This window comes from Vipera ursinii, assembly GCF_947247035.1.
Source record: "Vipera ursinii genome assembly, chromosome: 12".
Lineage (NCBI taxonomy): Eukaryota > Metazoa > Chordata > Lepidosauria > Squamata > Viperidae > Vipera > Vipera ursinii.
Genome location: NC_139525.1, coordinates 85,598 through 112,870, shown reverse-complemented (window position 1 = coordinate 112,870; position 27,273 = coordinate 85,598). Strand labels below are relative to the sequence as shown.

The 27,273-nt window shown below is 46.0% G+C and overlaps 1 protein-coding gene across 1 annotated transcript; it reads right to left on the bottom strand.

Moving 5' to 3' along the window:
- Positions 1–10,399: 10,399 nt before the first annotated feature.
- LOC310646069 (gamma-aminobutyric acid receptor subunit alpha-3-like) lies at positions 10,400–25,087 on the bottom strand (the record flags this gene model as incomplete). The annotated part of the gene is made up of 9 exons (XM_083372265.1): positions 10,400–10,741; positions 11,199–11,410; positions 12,181–12,333; positions 12,980–13,114; positions 13,840–13,922; positions 14,371–14,591; positions 17,234–17,301; positions 20,831–20,955; positions 24,999–25,087. 9 exons carry the CDS (start codon positions 25,085–25,087, stop codon positions 10,400–10,402), a joined length of 1,428 nt encoding a protein of 475 aa, XP_083228391.1.
- Between the last annotated feature and the right edge of the window lie 2,186 nt (positions 25,088–27,273).

Sequence of the window (27,273 nt, the reverse complement as noted above, 5' to 3'; positions counted from 1 at the left end):
TCAACTGTTTCATTAATATAGCTGATGTCTTGGGTTTTTGAGTGTGGTGCAAACTCAGCCTGTTCAGTCACAGCCAGATGCCAGGGCAGCCGAGCAGAAGTGCTGAGTCCCAAGAGGAATCAACCAGGGGCCCAGTCTGCAGCAGCCCTTTCTGGCTTTGCTCACCCAAGGGCCGTCCTCTTGGGGATTTAACAGCCTGGCTTTATCTGCCTTCCTCTAGAGCAATCATGGCAAGCCTTTCAGAAACTGAGTGCCCAAACTGTGACCCAAAACCCACTTATATATCATTGGGTGCCAAGTGGGCATGGCCCACTGGAGGAAAATTCCACTTAGTGTTAGGTCACCATGAACTCATACAGCAAAATGGACATCACCAACAAACTCAGAGTGCTTGGGTATGGTTAGGAGGGCACTTACCATGTTAGGCTGCCCTATCTATGTTTCCTGGTAAAATACATGGGAAAATCCCATTGGAGGAAAATTCCACTTAGGGTTAGGGTTAGGTCACCATGAACTCATACAGGAAAATGGACTTCGCCTTTTTTTTTTTTTTGCACACAGTGGCGGAGGCCTAAAGCGAAAAGGTTGTATAAAACCCAGCTGAAGGTCTAGGATTGGGGCGACGATGTGCGTGACAACAGAGAGGGCTCTGCGTGCCACCGATGTCATGCATGCCATAGGTTCGCCTTCACAGCTCTAGAGCCTCCACCAATGGCTGCTCTGTTCTGCCAAATTCCATCCCATCTGCTTGTGGCCTCTTGTATGGGGGAAGCAAGCCCAATCATGCTTTCCTTCCAGACTGGAAGCACCTGTCCCAGTACGCAAGGATGGCTTTGTTATGGGCACAGGATGGCCTGGACCTGATCTCAAGTTTTCACACTCAGTGTTTTAGTTTTATATACTAATGTATATTAGCCATTTCTATAACAAATCTATTCAGCAAAACCCAAAGTTTCATATTTTTCAATATCATCCAGAAGTTTGCCAGTTTGGATCTTAATATTTTGGGTAAAGTTGTAATGTTTTTCATGCAATAGTGGAAGAGAAGGCTGCACTTTTTTCAAATTTGCAGTTTGGAGGCAAAGTTGAAAACAGTTCAGGTATATTGTAGTATAGGCTAAATCTACTAATAGTTATTGGCCATGGGAAAACTCCATATTCAGAGGCTATCTCTGGTTAAGAATGCGGTCCAAGGGAGATTATTGTTCTCAGGCCCCGCCTATTTGCTGCTGCTGCTTGCAACTGAAGAAGGGTCTTTTGCCGACTCTTAAGGATTCCCTGCAGTCCCTCGCAAGAAGCACATGGCAGAGGAAGGGGCAGGCAGATGAATGAGAGAGTAAATGAAAGTGGCTAGATTTTGAGTCCAGATAAATGCCGTTTTGACTAGGTGGGCTGAACGACCACCCATATCTCCATAAAAATGGAGGATGGTGGAGCCAACGTCTGCCATCCCAGCTGTCTGCTCTCCACCCTTGCCGGTGCTCCCGGGGTGTTTCAGCTCCCACCAAGAAGGCTTGCAAACAGCTCGGGCCTTCCCGTTTCCTCGAGGGCAAGGCCGCTGCAGTCCAACACAGGAGGGTGACCGGAGGAACGGATGTCGCCCAATCCGAGCCCCTGCTTTCCTCTGGACTGGTCCGGAAGGCCAGGATGACCCTCTCCCCAGGTCTCACTTTGAGGGTGGGCAACCAAATTTCATTTTTGATGTGTGCCGTTGTGCCCACAGTAAAAAAATGACAATAAAGATTATCTTGTCTTGTCTTGTCTTGTCTTGTCTTGTCTTGTCTTGTCTTGTCTGATTCTGATTCTGATTCTTATCTTAATCTCTCCGTGCAGTCAGGAAGGAGCAGGAGGGGAGGCTCTGCATCGCTGCTCGAGGAAGCCAGTCCCGTGAGAGCCACAATGCTGAGTGACAGAGAAAATAGGGTTCCCGCCACCTGGTGGACCTAAAGAACACCTAGCCCAGCAATCCCAGGTTGTTGGATCTGTCCCCCACCCCTTCAGACATCTCTTATTCTGGTTTGAATTGGAGATCTCCTTTTGCCAGACTCCACTGGCCTAGCATTGCTGTAGGACCCAACATTGACTTCCACAAGTGCCAGTTGACCCATCTGTGTGTGCTAGGCTGCCATGATTAACAACCTCTTTCATCTGCCCAAGGCCAGAAGGCCAGCAGACTCATTGGGGCAAAGGCTCCTGTCCACCCACAGAAGGGCGATGTGGACAGACTCTTCCACCATGTCTGTGGGCACTTTCTGGCATGGAATGGGGACAGACATACCTGGGAGGATTCCCAAGTGCAGAGAAACAAACAATGGTGTCCTGAAGGGGAAAAACTGCTCTCCACAGCTGGGCTCTTCCTCTCATCAAAGGCAGCCAAAGGGCTCATTGGCCTTGGACTTAAATCTGCAGCCAAGAGGGTCTCCCCACTTTCCCCCCAAGTTTTTGGCCAGCTTCTCCATTCTTCTGTACTTGCTAATTTTTGAAATGTAGAAATCTGTAGACTGGTGTTTAGCTGTTATCACCATCAGCTGTTAATATTTAAAATATAACTAGTTGTGAAATGTACTCTATCACTTTCACAATTAATTACACTTGATAATAACTGTCTTTTGTGTCTGGAATGCCCAAGACACATCAAGATGTGTCCTCTGGGAGTTTTTCTGCTAAGGCTTCTCCTCCTCTCATTTATCCCTCCTTGGCCTTCGAGGGATAATCAGTCCAGCATGTTTATGAGGGAGATGCAGGCACAAGTGCCTGGAATGTTTTCTCTGATCCCTTGCAGAAAAGCCAGTCTTTGAGAATTGGCCCACCCTTAAGGGTCATCTTAGGAAAGAATGCTCCACCTGAATTTGAGAACTAGAGGTTTGCTAATTCAAAGAAAGATTGGGATATCTTCTCTGAATGGTTCTTCTTTCTGTTGACAGTACTATGAAGATTCTCAATCATATAGGTTATGGCTGTCCCAAAGGTGCTTTTCAAAAGCAACTGGACTTTCTTGGTTTTTGTCCTTGAAAATGTTTCACTTCTCATCCAGGACTGAAGAAGCTTCTTGGAGAAGTGAAACATTTTCAAGGATAAAACCAAGAAAATTCAGTTGACTTTTAAAAAGCACCTTTGGGTTGAAAGTACGGTTCCTTCAGTCCCTCCTGCTGCTCTGGGACATGCCGAGGATCTTTTCTGCTCAGAAAACCTGTACTCTGACCTTGGTTCCTGGAACCTGGCAGTCATGCCTCTCTGGCACTCTAAGACACGGATGGACCATCTATCATAAAATGTGATGTTTTGCTGTTTTCTTGGATTTCCACCAGGAGTTCCCAACAAAGGCCCTTACTTTGCAGGTTGGATGCAAAGGGTGTTAGAATGCCTGGTCAAAAGAATCTTCTACTGCTAGCAGTGTTTGCTGAGCAAGCTGAAGTGCAATTTTTACCAAGTTCTAGCAGAGCTGGGTAGACAGAAAGCCGCTTGAATTTTGCTAGTAGAGCCAGCCTTTGAGGAATAGGGTTATCTACAATCTTAGCCTGTTTGATTCTGCTTCTGGATTCTGTACAACTAAGTTATACATTTGAAAAAAAAGATGAGCAGCCTCAAACAACAAGAACAACCAAACCCTCAGGCACAATGGCTGAATCTCCAGCTCACACAGCAGATGGCATGCCAAGTGAGGCTTGGATACCTGAAAAGTGAATGCCAGGGCTACTGGCTGCCATGGTGCATCACTGATGCTAAAACTCTCAAGTCAGTGGCATTCTGGTGGACTTCAAATTCTTGTTTTAAGCATAAATAATAATAACCTTTGTAGCCTGTCTTGCAGCCACCAACCAGGTTATTGCAATTATCAGAACTGAATCAAGGGATGGGCCCCCTCTTGATTCCTGAAGAACAAAAGTGGATGAAGTTGGCAAGGATGGCATTTTGTTTTACTTCTACTGTAGTTAGCTAATTGGTTAATTATTTTGTTCATTTCAAGATTTCTGTCTTCCTAAAAGACCTCGCTGTTTTAGTAAAAAAACTGGTGAGAGGGGAAAGACTGGAAAATTCACCCTATATCATTTTCTCAGTTACAAGTAGTCCTCATTTTGTGACCACCTCATTTAGTGACTGTTCACAATTACAATAGTGATGAAAAAGTAAGTTTGCAACCAAGCCTCACATTTACAAACTTTGCTCATCTTTAAAGTAAAGTTGAAGTAAGATAATAAGTACAATCATGGTTATACTTTGCAACTCCTTCACTTAATGGTTCAAGTTGTGGTTACTAATAAAGGACTACGCACGTCTTCCTGCCTCCACTCTGACTCCACCAAACATTCCCGGAGTGGGAAGGCCTGCAAGGGAGTCCTGTAAACACCTGGAATCATCCCTGAATGCACATGACAAGGAGCAGAGAAATGGGGATGGAGGAGGGCTGCCTTTCCTTATCCTGGCAACAAATGTTTCCAGTCACAGAGAGTGAAAATAGTGCTTGGCTCTCCACCATCTGCTTTGATTAATGGAGAGCTCAATCTGTGCCCAATACCCAGTCATGCCCTCTGATCTGTGAGCACTACAGAGATGCCGGGACAAGTAACACGGCAGAACAAAGCAAAAACAAGCTTTCTAGCTAGTTTTTGCAGACCAACGCCTCATGTGCCACCATTTGACTTCATGTTTTAGTAGACAGGTCCTTTGCTCAGTTTGTAAATTTTCTGAAAATGACACAATTTTTCCAGAAGTCCCCAGGTTTTGTGCCTATTGTGAATGGAAAGGTGACGTCAGTTGAAATCTGTCCTCCCTTAGCCATGAATTTGCTCTTGGCAGCCCTGTGTCTTTTGGGGGAAAAGAGAAATGTATCCCTCCCAGTGACTTTACTTGATAGTGAAAGGAACAGCTATTCCTATTTGTTTGTTTATTTATTTATTTATTTAACAATATTTATAATCCACTCCAATCCAAAGGGCCTCTGGGGAACAAACAAGATAGAAACAATAAAGGAGAACAGGACAATAGTATAAACAATAATATCAGCAATGGCCATTCATGATCAATCTGGGCCAAAGGCACATTGGGGTAATATGCATGCCATGCCCCTACTTTAATTTCACATTTGGCAGATTTTCCAAGCATCATTATAGCAGCTATAACCTTTTCTTAACCACCAAGGCAACAGCCACCTGAAGCTTTTTTTCCCTTTTCCATTCAATCATGTCCAGTTCTCAGAGACTGCCTGGAAAAGTCCCTAAAATTTTCTTGGCAAGGTATTTCAGAAGAGATTTGCCATTGCCTCTTTCCTAGGGCTGAGAGAGAGTGACTGGCCTAAGGTCACTCAGCTGGTTTGTGTCCAAGGTGCACTAGAACTCAGGGTCCCACAGTTTCTACCTAAATGCCCTTAACCGCTATACCAAACTGGCTCTCATGCTCTGAAGTTAAAGATGTTAAAAGTAGATTGCTGGTAGCGTCTTGCTGCCAAAATGACAATGAGGTTAAATGCTAAATCTACTTTTTGGCTGTCCATCCCAGACTGAGGCATGGCAGTTCAGTTTCACCTTGCCTATACAATGACAGTTGCCTGACTTTGGGGGGGGGGGGCGGTGTTGGAAAGGCTTTGAAGTGGGAGGCAAACAGGTCCAGGAGTCCCCACTACTTTGGAAGTCCTCCAGAAAAAGCAGGCCCTGCCTTCTCCAGCTTGCTGCTCTCCTGGCTTCTGTGGAGGGGCTTAGAGTCTGCCCAATGATGCTTGCATGACTCCCACCTCCCTTTTGCCTTCTGCTGCCCTCTCTTCTGCTTTGCTCTTGGCACCTGGTTCCTCCTTTTCTCCCCTGGAGACCTTCTCAGCCATCACATCTTTTCCTCTTTTCTTCTCTTGCTTCCTCATCCCCATTTTGCCAGTTGCACAAATAGTCTTTGTTTCTGAGTTTCCTTGTTACTTAAAAATAGGCTATGTTTCTCCTTCCATCTAATTCAACCAGTGCTTGCTCTAGTCTTTCATTTGAGTCAGAGTTTGGGGCATGTCTGGAATTATGTTTTTTCTTGCTCATGTCTTTTTCTCAAGAAAAATGTCCCTTAATGGGCCTAGTTGTATGATAGCCAGGATCACCAGTTCATCTCTATGATTCAGTTCCCTGGGGATAACTGGAACCTCCTGAGGACCTCTGGCCACCCTCTTGGATATTATTATTGCAGGAGGAGCAGCAGCAGCGGCATTCCAAATGATCAAGTCTCGTGGAGGCTTACAGTATAAAATCACAATAACATATATCTGCAGTAAGAATGTTAACATGAAGACAATAACATATACGTGGGCAAGAAATCAAACTCCTTACATCATAATACAATGCAATCCTAACAAACCAGAAACAAAAGTAACAGATCACACCATAAGGTAACAGTGGTAAACAGTGATCTCTTGATGGGCTTCTAGAGAACTTTGAAACTTGCTAACTTGTAAGAACTTCTTCATTTTTAAGGGGGGGGGGCATTCCAGAGCATTGATGCCTCCTGCCCCAACAAGCAGCCTTTCAAGATGAGTGCCTCTCAGGCAGATAATTACACACAAAAAGTCTGATCAGAAAGAGATTTGAACCAACAATCCCTATTTATTTTTTTTCTAAACATTCACTATTATATTTACAACCCAATGAGACGTTTCATGAAAAGGAAAAAATGGTGCATGTCTACTGAGTTTGGGATATTTTGTACAGTTGTCTTGAAGCTGGTAAAAAAAATCTCTAAGGAACCATTTGTTTGCATTTAGGAAATCCAGGTTGTAGTGATTAACAGCAGATTCAATAGATAACAAACCCAACAAAAAATTTGAACCAACTAAATAAATAAACTGAAAACAAAATGTTAAGCTGCAAAATCTAGTGAATCTGAATCTCATTAATATTTGGGAAATAAAATTAGAAAATATACTTCTTAGGAACTGAAGAATGAAACTGTGACAAGTCATCCCACTACCTTCATGGCTTAAATCTTCCCCACTGATAATTAACCTTTCTATGGGTGCAGCTGCCCCAATTCCTCACCCCACACCTAATACAGCATCATTTGGGCTTCTTGAGCACTGAGAGATGGTGGGCAAAGTCTCTCTTGAATAAGCCAGCATAGCTGATCCCACAGCAAAGCTATCATATCTTGAATGCAGAACTCTGGACAATGCCAAAATGGTAGCCAGGTAATACGAAAGCTCCCTAATGCTTTGCTGAATGTTGAGTAGCAAGCCGTTGGTCGAAGTTTGACAAAGCTTTTTGAGATATGATACCTAATTTTTCTCATGATTGGTTTGAGAATGTATTTTCTTTGTCAGCCATTGCTCTGCTTTCTTCATTATCAGACGGACTTCTAAACAAGTGAGGAAAGGACTATTTTAAAGCCTTTTACAACTTTGTCCTGGCGCTCTCAAACTAGACTTCCTTTTTGCACTATCTACTAGCTGTAACAGAGGATGTGACTTGTGTGTTAGATGCTTTTTCCAGCCCAGCAGCAAATCTGTGGTTCCTTTGTCTTTATCCTACTATGCACATCTTGTTGCTCTCTCACAAAAGGCAAAGAAGGTTGCAGTCTGCTTTTCTTCCTGGGTTTGGATGACCACAGAACATCAGAAGCAACTAAGGCTTTTTGCTTGAATCCATTGACAAACCAGTCGCTGGTAGGTCCCAAAGGTGTTTTTCAAAAGGCAGCTGGACTTTCTTAGACTTTACCACTTGCCTTTTGAAAAGCATCTCTGGGACAATGAAAGACTGAGACTCTCCATAGACACTTGCTGGTATGTTCACACTCCAACTATTGCAATGTGGGCAACCCTTAAAGAGTGTCCAGCAACTGCCTCTGGCCAGGAATGCAGAAGGGCAGACAGGAAGGCCCAGGACCCAAGCAGCAGGATGAGCCCAGCTCCAGTGCGGTTGGCTGGTCAGAGGAGCTGCCCTTGGAACCTTGCACGGGGGCACTTCCCCCCCCCTTATTACCTTTTGGGGTGGAGAGGAGCCAGGATCTTATACATCAGGTCTTCCTTGTGTTTAAATGCTTATGGTTGGAATGCTTCAATATTTAATATTTCTTACTTTTAAGCATATTTCCACGATAGTTTTCATGTAGGTTTGCAAGCTTCCCAGAAGTTGTCTAAGCAACCCCACCCCCCTGCAGCTCTCTCCCAATGATCCAGCCCCAGATTCTCCAGGTGAAGAGTTCGACTGCCAGGAACAGGAAAAGGCTTCGCAGGTGAAGCAGATGCTCAGGTAAGTTCTGGGGGCTTCTTCTTGTAGCCTCCCCCCAAAGAGGCTTTGGGGAACCAAGCCGGAGAGACAGAAGGGCAAGACTTAGGACAGCAAGTGCTCGATGTACAATTAAGAGGGCTGAGAGTGAAGGGGTGTCTTTTAAAATGGACTTTTAGTTCAGGGTTCAGATGGAAATTTTTCAACATTTGCCTACACAAAACAGAACAATTTAAGATCGAACTGTTGTGACAATAATGGAAAATGAAAATTGTATATTTTATGCCTATAAGTTCAAAACTTAATATCAACCCCCAAGCCTTCTCAAGAAAATCATTCCATGAACAACAGAAAGGCTGACAGATGCCAAAGAACGAGAGACAAGCAGCGGGTTCCCCAGCCGTCAAATGGAGGGTGGGCCAGGGAGAAGTCCTCTTCTTGCCCAAAGCCTGGAAAAGCCGTTTGGTCACCCTTTATATTTTCATCCTTCTATTTTGTACTTAGTCTCCTTTTTACTCGTTCATTGGTGATGATTATTTTTAGGCATATCAGAAATTCCACTATTCTCTTACCATGTCTTTCTTGTTTATTATTTTTAATTTGGTTTTTGTATTGTGTTCTGCCCGATCTTTACCAAATTAACATTTTTTAAAAATTGCAACTACTGTTAAGTGCAGCTCGTTTCTATTTGTACACCTTCCGTCTTCACAAGTAGCCCAGTCACAGCAGCCTCCATCATGCTGTCCCTCATCGTGAAACAGTACTCATCTTTAAACACGGAAACTCTGCAATGTGCAGGAGCATTCAACTGCACACCCTTGTCCTGCTGTGGGGATGTGGGTGCCCCACAGATATTAAACAACTCCCTTTCCCCCAGCTGAACACAGCAGTTGACTCTGGAATGAACACGAGTTCCCGTTCAAAATATTGACCCAGAGGCCAAGCCGCGGAACATGTGTACAGGTTTCTCTCCTTTCTGCTTGATCACTTCCAAATCAAGGCTGGTTTCTCCTGCTTTTCCTGCTGGCTGGAGGGCCAGAAGATGGGAAAGTGCCTGCCCTCCTTTAAACGGAAAGGTGGATCAGCCCCTTTCTCTTATCTTCAAAAGGAAGCAGTTCAGACTTGCAGACGATTTGCTCATTTTCACAGGAGGAGGAGATGCTTCCAATAAGCCCAAGTGCTTCTAGTGTACTTGCAATATTTAAAAAAACTGTAAATGCACATTTATCACATATGTATATTGATGATGAAATAAAATTGAAAAGCATACGTTGGTCCGTTCATTCCACAAATGCATTCTCAAGAAACCATGGTGCACTATGCTTTAACGTGCACATCTGTCCATGCACATGGCTTAATGAAGGAAATAGAAAAATAATTTCTCTGAAGGAACAGAGAAATGCTGCATCAGCCAATTAAGCTTATGTAATATTTACAAAATTTCAAAATCCAATTTAGATAACAACAGATAATAAAATCTGCTATATAGGTACTGCTATATGACCACAAACAAATAATTCTGAACCATAGATCCAGTGAAGAATTCAGAAAAATATCCCATGGAGTACAAAGTCTGTCATGATAAAATTGCAAAGTTCCTGAAAGAGACAACCATTCAGAATTGACACCTGCTGTTCCTGTTATATCCTAGCAGTTTTTCTGACCACGTGCAAGTACTGAGTCCAGGACCAGCCCGGACTCTGTGAGTGGCTGTCCTAGATCTGTCTGCTACCCAAAGTTACCCGTTCTGCTCTCATCACAATTTCCGAATGGCCAAGTTGCTCCAAGGGGACCTAACTTGTTTTCCCTAACCCCAGGCGCTCCAATGAGAAAGCCCCCCACCCCACCCCCCCACCAGCTACCCAGAGGCCTTGGGCATCAGGAGCTCCTCGGCATGCCTCACACAGGATGAGCAAGGCAGGATGGAGTGGAGTAGGCAAGATTGGGGTAGAGAGACATCAGACTCCTAGGGACGACCCCTGCCCCAAACAGTAAATTTAATACATCCAATAACATTCTTGATTTTCTTTTCTTTCTTTCTTTTTAAAAATCACAGTTTGGTTCACATAGGAGAGGAAGGAAATCAGCTGAATAATATTAATCATAATAAAAGGTAAAAATGATTATAGTATCAGCAAGGGGACCAAAGCACCCCCCCTGAGCTCCTCTGTCCAGAATTGCATGGACATACGGAGGGTGCGCAGCTACTTTCAATCCTTGGGGATCATATCCTTGATGGCTGACTCCCGGTTGACATACGTTGCCCAGTACACCATGTTGAAAATGGCAAACAAGACTGGAAAGACAATGCGAGACATTTTGTCTACCTTGCTGACACTGTTGTAGGTCTTCCTGTTCTCCAGAGGCTTCTCTTCCAATCGGGGCAACTTGATGGGGGGCCCCACCACAGCAGCAGGTGTGGCTGTGGGAACAGCTGCATTCTTGGCGATGGTTGGGAGGGTAGGCTCCTTGGTGATATTGAGAGCGTACGTGGTCCCCACAATGTTGTAGGTGTTGTTGGTTTTCTTAGCCAACGTGGCTGGCTCTTTCTTCTGAGAAGAGAAGCAAAGAAGATGAGATAATGGCCCAGTGGGATGGATGCAAGTGCATCCAGAGATATTTGCCTCTGTGGGTATGGAAGGGTGAGAAAAAGGACTGCTGCTGCTCTGATTTGGCCCTAATGTGGATCTCCATTCTGGAAGAGAAGGGGCCAGCAAGGCACAATCTTTTGAAACAAGGCATCTACTGGAATCCAGGCCCTTCAGAAATGAATTTCTCATATTTAGAATTGGATCCCCTCTCTTGGTGGTGTTTTCTGATGCAAATGTAAGAGCTTTGGTACTTGCTCTCCTCTTTAAACTACCATGACAAAAAGAACGGTGGCCAGTTGGATTGCAATCGTACTATTCCCTTTTTGGGTTAAGCAAGTTATAGCTTTTTACATTGTGGGAAGATGGCCAGGATTTCTCTGGGTCACTCCTCTGATGCCCTCTGCCCCTCCCTTCTCACCTTCATCTCCTGAGCCTCCAGCACCTTCTTGCCCTCCCAGGCCCAGCTGCGCTTAGTGAAATAATTGACGGCAGCAAATTCAATCAGTGCAGAAAAGACGAAGGCATAACACACTGCCATAAACCAGTCCATAGCTGTTGCATAAGCCACCTTGGGGAGGGAATTTCGTGCGCTGATGCTCAGGGTAGTCATGGTCAGCACTGTAGTGACGCCTGTGAAAAGGAGAACAGATCAGAGGCAGCTGAAGAAGGCAGGCTTCCACCCTTAGGCTCTCCTCTGTCCAGGCTAGTAGGATTTTGTTTTGTCTTGTTTCCACCCCCCCCCCCATAAATTGGAAAGGCACACATCAGTCTTTCAAAATACAGCATCAACGAGATTTGAAAACCTCTATAATGAGCAACAAATTCAGGCACTGTTTATCTGCTATATTAATAATGACTTCTAATGAATGATCCTTATGATTTTGAATATGAAGCTAGAATGCTGATGTTATAGTGTATTTTATTATTTGTTTAATTAATTAATTAGCATACTTATATACAATAGCTGTCCATCTCACAGACACATGATTCAGGGTGGTGTACAACACAATTATAGTTAAAAACCCCATACAATCTAAAAACAACCTCCATAAGCAACTTCATGTAGATGCTAAATAGGAGGGAGAGAGTGCCGAACCCTAGAGAATCCCACACAATAAGTATCTGATAGCTTTACACACATCCACACAACAAGCATCTCAGTTTGTACTTCCCAAGGCAGCCTATGCACTTCTGTAAGGATTAATTTTGACACTGGCTTTTCCCAATCTTATAATGCATGTTTCTTATGAAGGACAAGGAAGAGGAGGAGGAGGAGGAGGAGGAGGAGGAGGAGGAGGAGGAGGAGAGGCAAAGTATCCAGGCAAGTAAGACAGAAAGGCCCAGACTGTGAGTGTCTGCTGGCTCTCTTCTCCCTGCAGCCTACCGCAGGACACACTCACCAAACACTGTTCGGGCTGGGACGCTCTCCCTGTTGAGCCAGAAGGAAACCTGGGACAGAATGACTGTCATGATGCAGGGCAAGTAAGTCTGGATCACAAAGTATCCGATCTTGCGCTTGAGATGGAAGTAAGTGGTCATCACAATGTAGGTCCCTGGTAAGAGAAAGGCCACAATACAGTGATACTAACATCTTGTGGCCAGGCAGCAATGTGTTAGTTCAGCTGCCATCTTTATAAATGTCCAGTAAAACTGCTCACTGGGGTGACCAACTGCAGTTAATGACTGGGGTGCATCTACATCTATATCTTCATGATTTAAAAATCTGCCTTTCACATACCACATCTGTAATAGTTTTGTAAAAATTGTGTTTTGGTCACAAATCGTGATGCCATCTCTCTAGGGAAATGAAATAGCTGGCAATGCCCTTCTCAGGGTCTTCCATGAAACCAGGGAGAGTCATCAAGTCTACTCAGTGAATTGGTTCACATGCTTAAACTACTTGAATTATTGCCCTAAGATACTGGTACAAATTTCCTTGCCTGGTCCTGCCTTCTTCTGACAGTGACAGGACCAGACAGCCCCTGAGCTTAGATGCACAGGAGTAAAGGCTTTTTTTCTTTATCTTGCCACAAGAAGGACCATGTGTTACAAATATAATCCCTATTTAAATCAAACATGCTCTTCATGGGATTATCCAATAGTAAGTTCCCCCAAAACTGCTCCCTCATTTAACCCCCTAGTCTATTCCTACAGCCTGCATCAACTCTGCTTCTTGTTGCCTTCAGGCATCTGAATTACCTGTGCTAGACTCAATGGAATCTCTTCCTACATTATGGCCAAGGAGGTCATATTGATTGAGGCGGGAGCCACCTTCAGCCACTTCCACTTTTCCCAGAGTCCAAGTGTAGATGACTTCTGTCGTGGTGTAGGCATCTATGGAGGAAAAATTACAGAACAGCTGGAAGCTATGCCCAGAAGGCCTTTGCCCAGCTTTGGTTGGTGGACTAGTGGAAATCTCATCCCGAGGGGGTTGTACTAAAGAAGATGTCTTTGCCTTGCTGTAATTTACTCTAGATGGGGCTCTACTTGATGATCACCTACAAACCTTTGGATCGTGGGCCTCCTTGAGTTGGTTATAAGAGTGGTTATATAGATGTTTTAAATAAATAAGTAACTTTCAACTGCTGCAAAATGCACTGGCCTCTATATAGTACTTATTACATTACAACCATTGGAACACAAATACTGGGTATGAAAAGCTGCTGCTCATGACCTACAAAGCCCCATACAACTCAGGGTTTCTGCAAGATTGCCTTCCCCATAGGAACTCTGAGCAAAGTAAAGGTGAGGTCCCAAAGCTGTTTTTCCCCAAAAGACAACAGGACTTTCTTGGATTCTTCTTGGAAAAGTGAGGATATTAAATTTGGTAGTTGGAACAGTAAAGTGTGCCAGAACACAGAGTGGTAGATGATTGGTTGGAGAGTGCTGGCTCCTGCATTAGGCAACCAGCACTGTTCTTAAATCAGAAGAAGTGGGAGTGGGCCAGTTTTCAATTCAATTTGTAGATGCAGACTGTGATGCCATCACAACCTATGCAAGTGTAAGCGGGCAAAAGCCTCCCTCCCCTTCAAGCTAGAGAACAACAATGGAGTACTTACAGCTCCCAAACTTCAATGGGCAGGCGTGCACGTCCATAGGGAAATCCTCCAGATGCATGGGGCATTCTGCATGAATGGTCAATCTGCAAGGCAGAGGGTCCGCCATCAGGCGGGAGACTCCCAGGACTTAGCTCTGAGGCCTATGGCGAGCCCTTTGACTGGATTCTTTCTCAAATATCCCCAGTTTGTCTTTCCACCAGAGAGGGTGCTGACTCATAGAATGTATGCTTTCAAAACTGCCTCTAGTGCTGCTCCACTAAGGCACATGACACTGTGGGATGGAGTGTGCCAAAGCCCACTGTCACATTCTGCAAGTGGCATTGAGAGGGAAGCTCCACGGTAAGCAGGGGTTAATCCAGTTCCCCAATCTGACCGCTGAGCAGCCAATCTTAGGTTGCCTCCCGCTGCTTCCAGGGTCACATCAATGGTGTGGGTAAAGCAGGGGTCTCCCCTCCATCAAGGCCAAAGGGGCTTCTGGCAGGGCGCCTCTGTCTCAAGCCCTGGGATGGCCAACCCGACACCCCAGCTCACCTCATGGTGTAGAGGAGAGTGCCATTATCCACCAGTCGAAGCAATTTGTTTGGTGTGGTCATGTTGTGTGCCACCGATTTCTTTCCATTGTGGAAAAAGGTGTCTGGGGTCCAGATCTTACTGGCTAGCAAGTTATTCAAGGGCAAAATCTTCATTGGACCATCAAATTTCAACCGCTCATCTCTCCAGGATTGCCGGAAGAAGACATCGATGGTGTACTCCTACCGGTGAAAAAAGGAGCTGAAGATGAGGGTGCCCGAGGAGCAGGCCCTCTCTTCACCCTGCCCACAATAAAGAGGAATCCTGCATCCAACAGACTTCACAAGGGGAAACCACGGCACACACCTCCAGGGGCCCTCTGCTCAATGCCTGCCTTGGTCTTGGCTGTTCACACCAGAATTAGCACCTCGGAGCCCCACAGAGTGAAGAACCCAAAGAGACCTTTTGTGCCACCATCCCAGCATCATATATTGCAGTCCACTTCTCCTGCACCCTGAGACCACTCAAGGTCCTGCCTTCCTGCCCCCCACCCTGGTCACTTCTGCCCTGTCAACTTTACTGCAGGCAGCTTCTGCCACTGCAACAGTTGTGCTGTCTCAGCGCTGCCCTAACTTGACTGATTTGCTCTGGGGCCGGTGGGGTGGCGAAAGGAATCCAAGGTCATTCAGGGGCGCCCTAGTTACGCTCTTGTCCCTAGAAGCAGCTCAAGTGCAGAGAAGACTGCGGGTGCACTGCTGACTTTTCAGATTTTCTTGGGGAAAAAAATGACTGGCAGGAGCAGTAAAATGGTAAGAGCCCTCAGGAGAGGCCCAGTTGCTGGATTCCTCTCAGAGCACGGAAGGGTCTGTGCAGGATTTTGCCCTAGGTGTGGAAGCAGCTGGAGGAAAAGATCACAGGATCCTGGCAGAACATCAGCTGCTCTTGCCAGAAGCCATTTACAGGGGAGGGGGAGGGGGTGGGGCAATCATCAAGCCTTCTCCTCTCCACCCTCCCTCTGGGCTGGGCAGCAGGGCCATGTAGGCTCAGGAGGATATGCCGCAGAGCTTTTCTCTGGGTGTTTCCAAGCCCCCCTCCATCGTCATAAGGAGAAAAAGCCCAGCAACAAGTGCAGAAAAAACTGACCCCCCTCCCAGCAGTTGCCATGGCAACAATCATGTGGCAAGGAGCGCCAGTGATAATGGATGCAGAGCGCTGCCAGCCACAGCAGCAGTTGCTCCCTCCCTTTCCCCAGAAAAGCTTAGCTGGCCCCCCGGGGTCCTAGGCCCATAGACCCTTGGAAGGGAAAGACTGCTCCCTCGTCAGCCGGTTCCTGCCTCTGGCCACTCCCCTGAGGGGGGGAGCACAAAGGGGCCGCCAAAAGAAGATCGATGGATGAGATGCACTGGCTAAGGAGGAGGATTTGTGCAGAAATGAAGCAAACACTTGCATTTGACTTTACCCGTTTTCCACCGAGTAAATTTTGTAAGATCACATAGCAGTAGAAAATGCAATTCATTTTCAACTACTTTGATTTCTCCTTTCTTCACAGCTGACTTAATGAAATATGCTTAACTTTATAGTAATGACAAGGTACTCTCTGAAGGTGGAATGATTGAATATATTAGGGTTCTTGGCTTATCGTGCAACAATAAGGCAGTTATCATGGAGGAGAGAGAGAGAGAGATGGAAAACAACAGTCCAAAATGAAACGGAATTCACTTTCTTTGCAAGGAAGGCAGCTGGTCAGACTTTGGAGCTTCCTGATCAGGTGTGAAAGCAAAGCTTTCACTTTTACACGAAGGCAACCCTGAATCTACCCTCCACCGTCGCACTGAGCCAACTGCCTCTCACCCTCAGTCCCTCACCAGGATGGTTTGCAGGGCCTGATTTACAAACCTGGGGCAACTGATCACCACCCTATAGATCAGGTGCTCTGAGTCACCCATTTGGCAGAGCAGCAGCAGAGATTCCTTCCTTCTTTATTTGGAAAAAAGGAGATCAACTTCAGAAACAGAGCAACTATGCTGGCCTGGAGAAAGCCCGTTAAACCAGGGGCCTACACTGCTGTAGGCCACAGGCAGACTGAGCAGGGCTGATGGCTTAGGGGGCACTCAAATGTCTCACCCCACAGGCCCAGACTGAGAGACCCCAGGGAGCCAAATTCTGTTCCCTTGACTCAGGAAGAAGGCAGGTTCGGATCCCAGTAAATACATGCCAATGAGTCAGTGGTCTCTGCCAAGAGCTTCTCCCTGGGCCAGAGGAAGTGAAGCTTGCAATCCCAAACAAACCAGAGAATTCCAGTCTGCCAGCAGGTTCAGTCTGTATTAGCTGGACAATCCCCACCATAGTTCCAAAAAGAGTGCATGGAAAACTATTTTCTTCTCATGAATGGGATTTTATTTCCTGATTGTTCAGATCTCAGCTATCCCATTCCTATTTTCATCCAAGGGCTATCCAGTTCTTTCCCTTCCCTTTCCTTCCCCACCAGAAATTGGAGCCCCACTGACCTCTTTCCTGCCAACCAAAGATGGCACCTCCAGGGGCAACCGTTGCCAGCCTGCTCTTCTGAGTCAGAAGTCAAACTGATAGTTTAGCTCCAGGGACCTGGAGGATTCTTCCATTGGCCCTGGGAAGCCATTCCCTTTGGTCCTACCGAGCCCGTCAACACCTATCCAACCTTCAGAACAGTCCTTGGATCCTGATAGATTCCTGCTGGGAATCACCCCACTATTGCTCCCCATCCTTCCCTCTAAAATCCAACTGCAGGCAGACCTTTGGGAAAGGAGAAGCCATAATATCAAAATATTTTTAAGGCAATGCTGCTTTGCCAGCTGAAAGCATCCCTATCCCTCAGGAAGCGTGGATGTAACAGAGCATCACCTACCATGTCAGTGTCTGAGACAGGGCCAAAACTTGTCACGTAAATATTGGTTTTGACTTCAGTTACTGTATCTGAAACAACATAACACGTGATAGCTATTGAAAATGAGTTGTACTTACAAAGCAAACATAACATGATATAATATTAGCATCTTGTCTTTTGTTTGAAATGTCCATGCCTTGGGGCATCCTTTGATGTCTAAAATAATCCCATGCCTTGAAAGTAAATCAGATATAGAATTTAATTCAAACAGAAAAATGCATTTTATGCATTTTAATTTTATAGAATTTCTATATACACATACGTGATGTGATCCATGGATCTCCTGTTATGCCATCACCCAAGAATAATGTTTCCAAATTCTGTTAAACGGCACAGGCTACATATTGCTTAAAGCAGATGCTTCACATGGGGCTGCTGCTGAAGACTGCTTTGGAAACTTGATTAATCAATTCAATATTTGAGCCAGGCAATGGGATGGGCTGCAGTCCTGCCCAGCAAGATAAGGGGCCTGCAGACCTGGACCTGGACTTTCCACACCCCCAAGGCAGGCCACGGGGCTACCATTAACACCTCCCCATCCAGTACTTCAAGCCAAGGGCTTTTCTACGTGGACACCCCTTCAGGTTTTTGCCCTCCAACCACATAACCTTCCCACAAGTAAGAAGAGCCATTCCTTGGAAAGAGGCCAATCACCTTTTCAGTTAAGTATCTCCCTCAACCTGCAGCATCTGATGGTTTGGCAACTACTTCCATTTTGACTCCATATCAAGCAGCCATAAAAGACCTGTTATGCCTGGTAAGACCAAAATATACAGCGAAATGGGTGGCTTAAGTGTGGGTGTCTTTTTTTTCTCCCATTCCTTTTGAATCCAAGTCATCCCAGTGATAAGTATTGGACCTATTGAAGAGGTATCTTCCCTATTTTGTGCCACTTTCATAGAGAAATTTTTGGCACGGAGAACTTACTTTCATTAAGTCCATTCTTGCTAGCCACTCCCCCACCCTTGAAAGCGCCACACTTTTTAATTCAAAGCGCGGCGGCAACATATTTTGGCTTCCTCTCTCAGTGCTGCCTCTTGGGCAAATGAGGGATTCCTAGACAGAGGTGCACTTACTCATTTTATTTGCTTTATTTGTAGTCTCTGCCTATGACATATAGAGCCCCTCTAGCCCATGCTCTTATGACAGCATCATGCAGGCTCCCTGTTTCTTGCTTGGGGCCATGGAGAGCAAACTCCACTGATCCACCTTTGAGCCTGGTACAAACCAGATCAAGATAAGTTCATTTGGTCTCGCCGGTTTGCCAGTTTCTGGCCTTCTCCCCAGGACAGCCAATGACTCTGGCTCATTCTGGAGCAAAGGTGATCCCCCTAGCCCCACAGCTTCTGCTTTGCTCCACTTCTGCTCTGCCATTCTTCTTTTGCAGCCCTTCCACAATGGGTGTGTGTGTCTGTGTGTCTGTGTGGGGAACCCAAAGTATCTCCCACCCAGCAGAGGAGTGCTCCAGAAGGGAGGGAAGGGAGGGAAGATGAGTAGGAAGGAGCTTGAGCTCATGCCAAACTGCCCTCTGTGGTCCTGACCAAACCTGGGAGGGGCGTCTCCTCCTCCTCCTCCTCCATGACCACCACCTCTACTTCCTTTCTAGCACATCGCCTGCAGCTTCCAGTCAGGTAACCACCCTTCCTTTATTTTAGCAACAGCCAAGTGAGCTGCACCATTCCCCAGGTAGAAGGCACCCAAAATTACAGTTCTTCCTTAAACATTCTCTCTGGGTGAGAAAGGAAAGGAGGTTTGCAAAAAGGGGAGTCTTGACAAGGATGTGGCGTGAGACTGGGAGCTTGAAGTATGGAGGGTGGACTAGTGAGTGCCCCTGCTCAAAGATGCCAAGCCCCTCCTCACTGCCTAGGCAAAAGTTTAGAAAGATGCATTCAATGTGCTCCCCCTGTGGCTCCACACAAGCCTTTCCCCACATTGTGAGGGTAGGCCAACCTTGTCCATTAATTCTCAGGATCGCTCTTGAGTGAGCAGCTATGTTACCATGACAGCATCATCAGCTCAGAATTGAGGAAGCCAGACAGACCCCTCCTGGAGGCAGGAAAATAGAAATTCCCCAAGTGGGGGTGGGTGGGTGCCTATTTGAGCTCAATTAGTGGCAATGCAAAAAAGGAGAAAAAACCTTGCACACCCCCAGACACAATGTCCAGGGCAAAAAGAGAATGGAAAATCCAGCCTTCCCTTCGTGGGCTGGGGGGAAAGGGAGGGCTAGCACTGCCAGGGAGCAGAAAGAGATGGCTATGCTAGATAGACCGTACAGCTTTGGAGTCATGCATGCCTTGGCCAGCACTAGGTGCCCAGCACATCCATGAGAGAGGTTTAAGTCATCCTTTGTTGCATTGGCATTTAAATAATGTTTTCCCCTTACTCTGCCACATCCAAGGACAGACTCAAGTTACATAAACTCTGTTAGGCTTTGTCCCCTTGGAGGAAAGTCAAGCACCATTGGCGGCTGGGAACAAATGCAACCGAGGCAGGAGCGGGATCAGCACCGAGAAGAGCACCTGATTTTCTGGTGGAGCGTTAGGGAAAAGCCCACATTTTTTGGCCATGTTAATCCTTCTCTTTGTAGAGTCGCACCAGCTCAACACTTTCCTCTTGAGTGGGAATAGTGCTGAGTGGTGGCCAAGAGGCTAGCTGCATAACTAATAACATGAGCCAGCTTTACCATGTTGGACTGCACTGTGATGACACATATTTTACAGCTTGATGCAATTTGGACAGTGGGAACATGCTTTAGAAGGGATAACTAACCCGATAAGAAGACCTTGTGCTTCTCTGCATTACCACCATTCCACTGAATATTGGACAGACTCATGGTAAAACATGACTTATAAAGCCAAAATTGATGTGGAAAAATGCTTTTTGAAAGGCAAATTCTCTAAAATTAAATCTGCTTAATTTTAAGATCTAAAGAACTTGCAGCCATGCTTCAGTTGGAAAGAAAGAAGGGTAATATTCTGAATTACAGAAATAGATTGACTATAAAAGAGATGAAGAGCATACACCCCAGACACTACTGGATGAATGTAAATCCCCATCAATTCAAAATTAAGTGCAAACCAGTTTTGTGTAAAAATGACTCTGAGAATCAGAGCTTGGCAATGGTTTTGCTGGTCCTGCCAGTGACTTGGACTGCACTTTGTAGACAAGAAAGAGCAGGTGAGATAACCGCAGTGACCCCTGATCTCTCCCAGCTTCACAGAACATCAAGATGGAGGTGCCTTGTTCCTAGTTCTTCAAGAAGGAACTTCTTGCCCATGCTCAGAGAGTTCCAGAACACCTGCCCAGACAAGTGCAGATGCAACTTGAAGAAGAAGAGAGTGAACGCCCTGCCCGGCCAGCACTGCACCCACAGGCTGTGTTGGTGAAGGCTTCAGCGCCTCTCCTCCCCCCAGGTAGGAGCAGCTGCTCCATGGGCACAGAACAAAGTAAGCCGCCAAATTCAAATAACAGAAACATGTATATGCAAAGAAGCTTGAAATAGTTCCTTAGTTTATGGATGTCAAGAAACCACAGAAAACACAGGTGAAATGGATTTACCTCCGAGACCAGGTCTCAGTCGGTTATCATAACCATCTAACAGACGATCCAGGATGCGTGTGAAGATGGTTATGTTGTCTTTGCTGTCATCGTCAATGATATCAGGTCCATGTTTTTGGGCTAGTCTGTCAGGACAACAGAAATGGGGGAAAAAATCAAGACACACCTCCATTTATCACACCTTATCTCTTTAGGGGAATCAGACATATTGGGACAAGTCTCCATCCAACAGATCTGAGGAGGACCTGGATGATGATTGACTCTCCCAGACTCTATCTAAACAGATTTCAGGTAAGTCCCAAAGGCCTGGTGGCAAGATCTTCTCCATACTTCCACTCCTGCGTAAAGTGACAAAGGCAGTTTACTGTAGACAACATCATTAATAACATGGTAAAATCTGGGCTAGGTAAAACTTCAGTCAGATGGACTTACAATTAGCTGCACCAAAGAGTGCTTGTTAATGGCATCACTTCAGCTGGGTGGGGAGGCTCAGGTGGAGCGCTGCAAGGCTCTGTCCTGGGCCCTAGGCCAGGGGTGTCAAACTCGCAATGTCACATGATGTGTGCTATGTATTGTGACTTTTTTTGCCATTGCCGGCAATGGTTATGGGTACGGGTTTTGCCATGATGCAGCCAACCTGCTGGCCAGGATTTTGACACCCCTGCCCTAGGCTGTTCAGCCTCTCTATTAATGATGAGCTGGATGAAAGGGTTGAAGGGATCAAATTCACAGATGACTCAAACTAGGGGGACCAGCTAACAGTTTAGGGAGACAAATACATTTCAAAAAGATCTATACATATTTTACACTGGGACCTCCCTCCCTCCCAAACAAAATAAACAAAACAAAACTAGAAAAACAGAAAAACAACCAACTCAGAATGAAATTTAGCAACAGACCTATCAAGTCCTGCGCTTGTGTATATGAGTGTGTACACAAATACATTTGTGCATATATTTAGGATGGGGAGATCTGGTTTAGAACATGCAAAAACGTTGTTCTAGTAGATCAGGAGGTGAATGTGCACCAACTGTGTGAGGCAGGTGCTGTTTTGGCCTGTTGTAACTGCATATAGGGAGTAATCATCCAGCTTCATTCTGCTTTGGTTAAACTCCAGTTTTCATACTCTGCTTAGTATTAGGTACTGCAGTCTAAGAGAGATATTGACAAACTGGAGCAAGTTGGGAGGGGGCTACCATGATTCTGGGGGGACTGGAAACCAAATCCTATGAAGAATGGTTAATGGAAAATTTAGTTTGAGAAAGTGGCATCTGATGTGATGGTATGAAGGTAAAAGCTTCCCCTGTTCAGGTGTTTATGGCTCTAGAGGGTGGTGCTCATCTCCGTTTCTCAGCTGAGCGAGCCAGCGTTGTCCAAAGACATTTCCAAAGTCATGCGGCCAGCATGGCTATACACTGAGGCGCATGGAATGCAGTTACTTTCCCACCTAAGTGGTACCTATTTATCTACTCACATTTGCATAATTTCAAACTGTGAGGCAAGCAGAAGCTGCGGCAGGAACAGGAGGTCACCCTGTTGTGTGGTGCTTGTGTCCCAAACCCAGGTTCTCAGCTTTCTAGCTGACAAGCTCTGCCTCTAACTGCGGAGCCATTGTGCCACTTCACATTGCGAAGTGACATCTAATGTGGTAGTATACAGAAGATAATGGACATTGTCTGTTGCCCTGGAGGGTAAAACTTGAAACTGTGGGTGGAACTTTCTAAGACAGAGGATCCCAACCTTTTGGGCACCAGGGACCAGTTACATGGAGAGAGGTTTTTCCGTGGACTGGAGGGGGCGTGGTTTTGTGTGCTGCTTGCATCCTGTGGATGGGGCTTTCCTTGTTTGCACAGACGGATTGCTGGCATGCTGTGGCCCAGTACTGGTCCAGAAACCGGGGGTTGGAGACCCCTGTTCTTAGAAGTAGGCTATATGTTAAGAAGAATTTACTGATGTTAATTGCTGTCAACCAGTGAAATAGGTTACTTTTCCTGTGGTATGTTCCCTTTCACGAGAGGTCTTCAAAGAGAGAAAGAAGAGAGCCATCAGTATATTTTAGCAGAACGCTGAAGGGTTGGACCAGATGACCTCTAATGTTTTCTCCTGCTGGGTCTATGATGAGAAAGTGTATTTGTGGTGTTGCTGGAGGAGACCAAGTTTGGGAATTGTATATGCTAGATGAGAATGGTACCTTTATGAGATAATTGGTCAAGTGAGTTGATGCCTGTCAGCCCTTCAGGATCGTCTAACCAGGGGTGTCAAACTCGCAACATCACGTGACATGTTGCAACGTATCATGACTTTTTTTCTATTGTCAGCAATAGGGTGGGCGCGGTTTCAACCTAACGCATCCGGCCCGCGGGCTGGCAGTTTGACACCCCTGGAAGAAATAAATTCCCCAAGAAGATTAGAATTAAGTTTGATTAAGATAGACTTTATTAATAGACTTTCTCTCCATCCTTCTGATACCCTGTGACTCAGGGAGGAGCCAGCCTAAGTTTATTCCTAACGTTCTCCTCTTTCCCGGGACTAAAGGAATGCTTCTGCTCTTGCTTCTTTTAGGGCACTTTTGAATATTTCCTTCAAGAAAACCCCCCTGGCACTCCTCTGATACCTGACTCAGTGGACACGGTGAGCACAGGCAGCTGTTCGTGGAGCTGCCCAGGAGCTTGAGACAAGGTCTCCTCTGGCTAAGATCCTCCCCGTATCTCCCCGCTACTTTCCCATTACCTTTGCACACACACTCCCCTGCCCCCTGCCGGCCCTGTGAGGAGGGGAGTGTGATGAAGGTCAGACAGTTCTGCAGAGGAGCAAAAGCCCTGCTCACCAGCCTTCTGGGTGTGGAGATGGGGCGAGTAGTCTGAGTCTCTATGTTTCATTCTGAAATAAGATTTCTTTAATCAGGCAGTCCTCATTTAGTGATCATAAGTGGGACTAGCAACTCAGCTACTAAGTAAAGCAGTTGCTAGGTGTAACTATAACTATGCTTAGCATCTGACCAGTTTTTCTTTGCTTTACAGATCTTATTCTGGATCAAAAAGGTTGTAAAGGTGAGGATCAGTTGCAAGTTTACTTTTTCATTACTATTGTAATTGCAAATGGTCACTAAATGAGACAGACCTTAAGCAAGAACTATTGTATCCATTGTAGTATAATGATGCTCTTGTGTCCAAATTCTCCTTGTGGGTGAGGGTGAGGCAAAGCAGGTAGAAACATTCACAGCCACAAAATTCAAACATGCAAATACCCTTCCCCATATACCATTGTAAGCTGCCCAGAGTTGGGTAGGGAGCATGTGAAATGAATGAATGAATGAATGAATGAATGAATGAATGAATGAATGAATGAATGAGTAAGATGTATCAGAGTGACATGGGAGGGAGGGAGAGGTTTAAAACTCTAAATTGCAGCCAAGATTATTTTCATGGACAAATGCAAGAAGGAAGGCCAAATGATAAATCCTGGGATCCTTTTCTTCTCCAGCATTCAGAGTGGGAAGAGCCGAGCCAGTGGTGGAATTCAGCCAGTTCTCACCACTTCGGCAGAACGGGTAGCTAATTTTTTGTTGCCCAGGCCCAGAATGGACTTCCAGAGGCGGCATCCCCACAAAGAACCGGTTGTTCACATATTTGAATCCCACCACTGGGAAGAGCCCATGGATCCATAGATCCGTTGCTCTCTTGCTCAGGGCAGAAATCCAAATTAAAGCCTCCCTGGCCTCTGCCTGAAGGTGTCCAGCCAAGAGGAGGCCCATGCCTTACTGCCTGGCCCCTCTACCCTTGTGGCTGTTGGTGGCCTCCCCACCCTAGGTGCTCCATTTTGTGTTGTTCTGCCTGATGGGCAGCAAATGGCAAATGATGAAGGGAGGCCCAAGAAAGCTCTCAGCAGGGCTGTCTTTTTTTTTTTTTGGTCTCTGAGAAGCTTTGGAGACTGACCCAGCAGTAAATTCAGCCTGCAATAGACTGCTGAATCACCCCTTCTCTAGCGCAGGAAGGGTAAAAAAAGAGCAATTTGCCAGCCAGCCTCCAAATAAGCAAATCAGACCTGTGGGGCCAGTAGGTGGGTCCAAATGAAGGCTGATGCTTCCCTCCCAAAAGTCATGGCTGGGTCAGAAGGAATGACTCAGCTGCCCTTGCTAGGACAAGAGACCCCTGTTCTGCCACCTTACCCTTCGGCAGGCAGGGCATAGACTAGGAGCAGAATTCCAAGGCTAGAGGTGCAGAAGGGGGCCCTTGCCCAGAGGATCCTCAAGGCCATCCCTTTACAGTGCAGCCGTGGTTGCCAGCGGATACTCCACACCTGCCAAAGAGGAAAAGAGGAGAGTCACAAAGGCCAGAAAGATGCTGACAATGGAAGACGGGGAGACAGAAGGCACACGGGGAAAGGCCAGCTAGAGTCTTGGTCTAAAGGACTGAAAGCAGGAGTCCTAGGGGCTGATGCACAAAGCCAGGTCCAGCTAGCCACTGTCAATCCCCTCTAGTGGTCCTTGTGGCCAGTGGTCCCTAAACAATGTTGAGTTTGGACTGCTACTTCTAGACAGCCCAGGAAAATAATACTCCACTCTCTCATGCTGTTCTCCCCGTCTTTGGCAATGGTCAATTGGCGAGGGAGGGAGGGAGGGAGGGAGGGAGGGAGGGAAGGAAGGAAGGAAGGAAGGAAGGAAGGAAGGAAGGAAGGAAGGAAGGAAGGAAGGAAGGAGGATTACAGTGGTGAGCAGTAGCAAGTTCAGGCTGCTGAGAGAATTATTGGTTTTAGGTTAGTTTTGTGTGTTAATGAGTAGTTTCAAAGAACTTTTCAAAGGGTCTTTTAAAAGTAATGCTTTTCCATAGTTCCATTAGCCTCAACTTTCATTTCTCCTGATTCCACAGGTTTTCCTCAATGTTGTTTTTACCCTTTTCTTACCTAAAACTTTGCATTAGGAGAGGTAAATCAAAGGAGGGGTAAAATGTAGTGAACATTAAAGGGTCACATTTCACATGTTTTAATTAATATTATCTCAAAAAATGGTTGGCAGTTAAGAACTTACTTGTCAGCTCTGTCATGCAAAATATTAGATTGGGATACATTTTAAATAGACTAGACTGTTTTTCTCATCACTTTTCAGCTCATTTGAGCAAGGAGATCTGATGGAAAGCTTTATCTGGATTGGTTATGGAAAAGGTGGCAGTACAGCCAGGACTGGAAAATAGCTCTGGAAAATACATATTAGCCAACAAGTTCCATTACTTGGAACCTCCAAGAGAAATAGCTCAGGACAAATGTTTGGGAAGCAGCTTACAAGTAAGCCTGAAGTAATGGGATTGTGTACACCAACGTATTTCTGGCATAAAAACAAACATAAGGCTAAACATAAGGCTAAAGCAGCAAAATGGACACCTCAGTAAGGGAAGAGTGACAGACCCTGGAAAAGCTGCCCCATCTCAAGAAAGGGAGAATGCTGGAGCTTCTCGATCCCTTGTTTGAACAGAGATGTTTTCCCCCTGGAAGGCTGAGCCTAACATCAGGCAAGAACAAGGGATGGGGAAGCAGATCAGCCCTGAGCTGGCCAGGCTTTCTGCCCCAAGACAATAAAGGACACTGTTTCTGCAGCAACTCCTGAGTAGGTTGTCTGTTCAGTTAGCTTTTGTAAAGGAAATGACAGAAATGGGTCTTTCATGGACACCCCTGCTTTTGAACATTCCCCATAGGCACTCATGTAAAAGGTGTTCATGGACAGCTGTGTGACTTGCAACCATGCATCTGCTGACGCCGGGAAATGAGCTTTGCAGCAGCAGCAGCAGCCGTGCTAGTAGAAAAGGGGGCGTATTAAATGGCTGCCTTATTTACTACAATGTCTCCCTCTGTGTGCCTAATTATGTCAGCTCCGTCTGTATGTTCAACACCATGGGTTAAACAGCAGAACTGAGATGAGGAGAAATGTAAGAACAAAGCCTGAGTCACTCGTGGGGGGAAATGGAAATGAACTTGCTGATATGGTAGGCATTGGCGTGCTTAACTAAAGGAATATTAAGAATGAGAAATTACAAGAAGAGAAGTGGCAAAGAAAGAGGAAATGCATACAGAGCATATGCAGGGCAAGGCAGGGCATCTCCAGCTGTGGCTGGCTGGGAGCCCATGTGGCTTGGTTCTTTTTTGAGACTCCCGGGGAGGGGGGGGGGAAGAATGAGGCACTCCCTCTCTGTCACCAGCCAGCCAGGCTCTTTTTAGAGGTGGGGCTATGGCTGTTCCAAAGGATCCCTAGACCCGCATTCAGAAATGAGGCTGCTAAAAACTGGCAGGTATCAAGCCCGTGTGCCTCAGCCTGTCAGGCAACTCAGCAGGTGGCTTTTGAACTACTACACTTGGCCCATGTGAAAGGAAGCCAATGGTGGTCATTGACCCCACTCCAGGCAGCGCATCTTGCACTATTGGCTGTAGGTGGCTGCCAGGCTGCACCTAGTGGC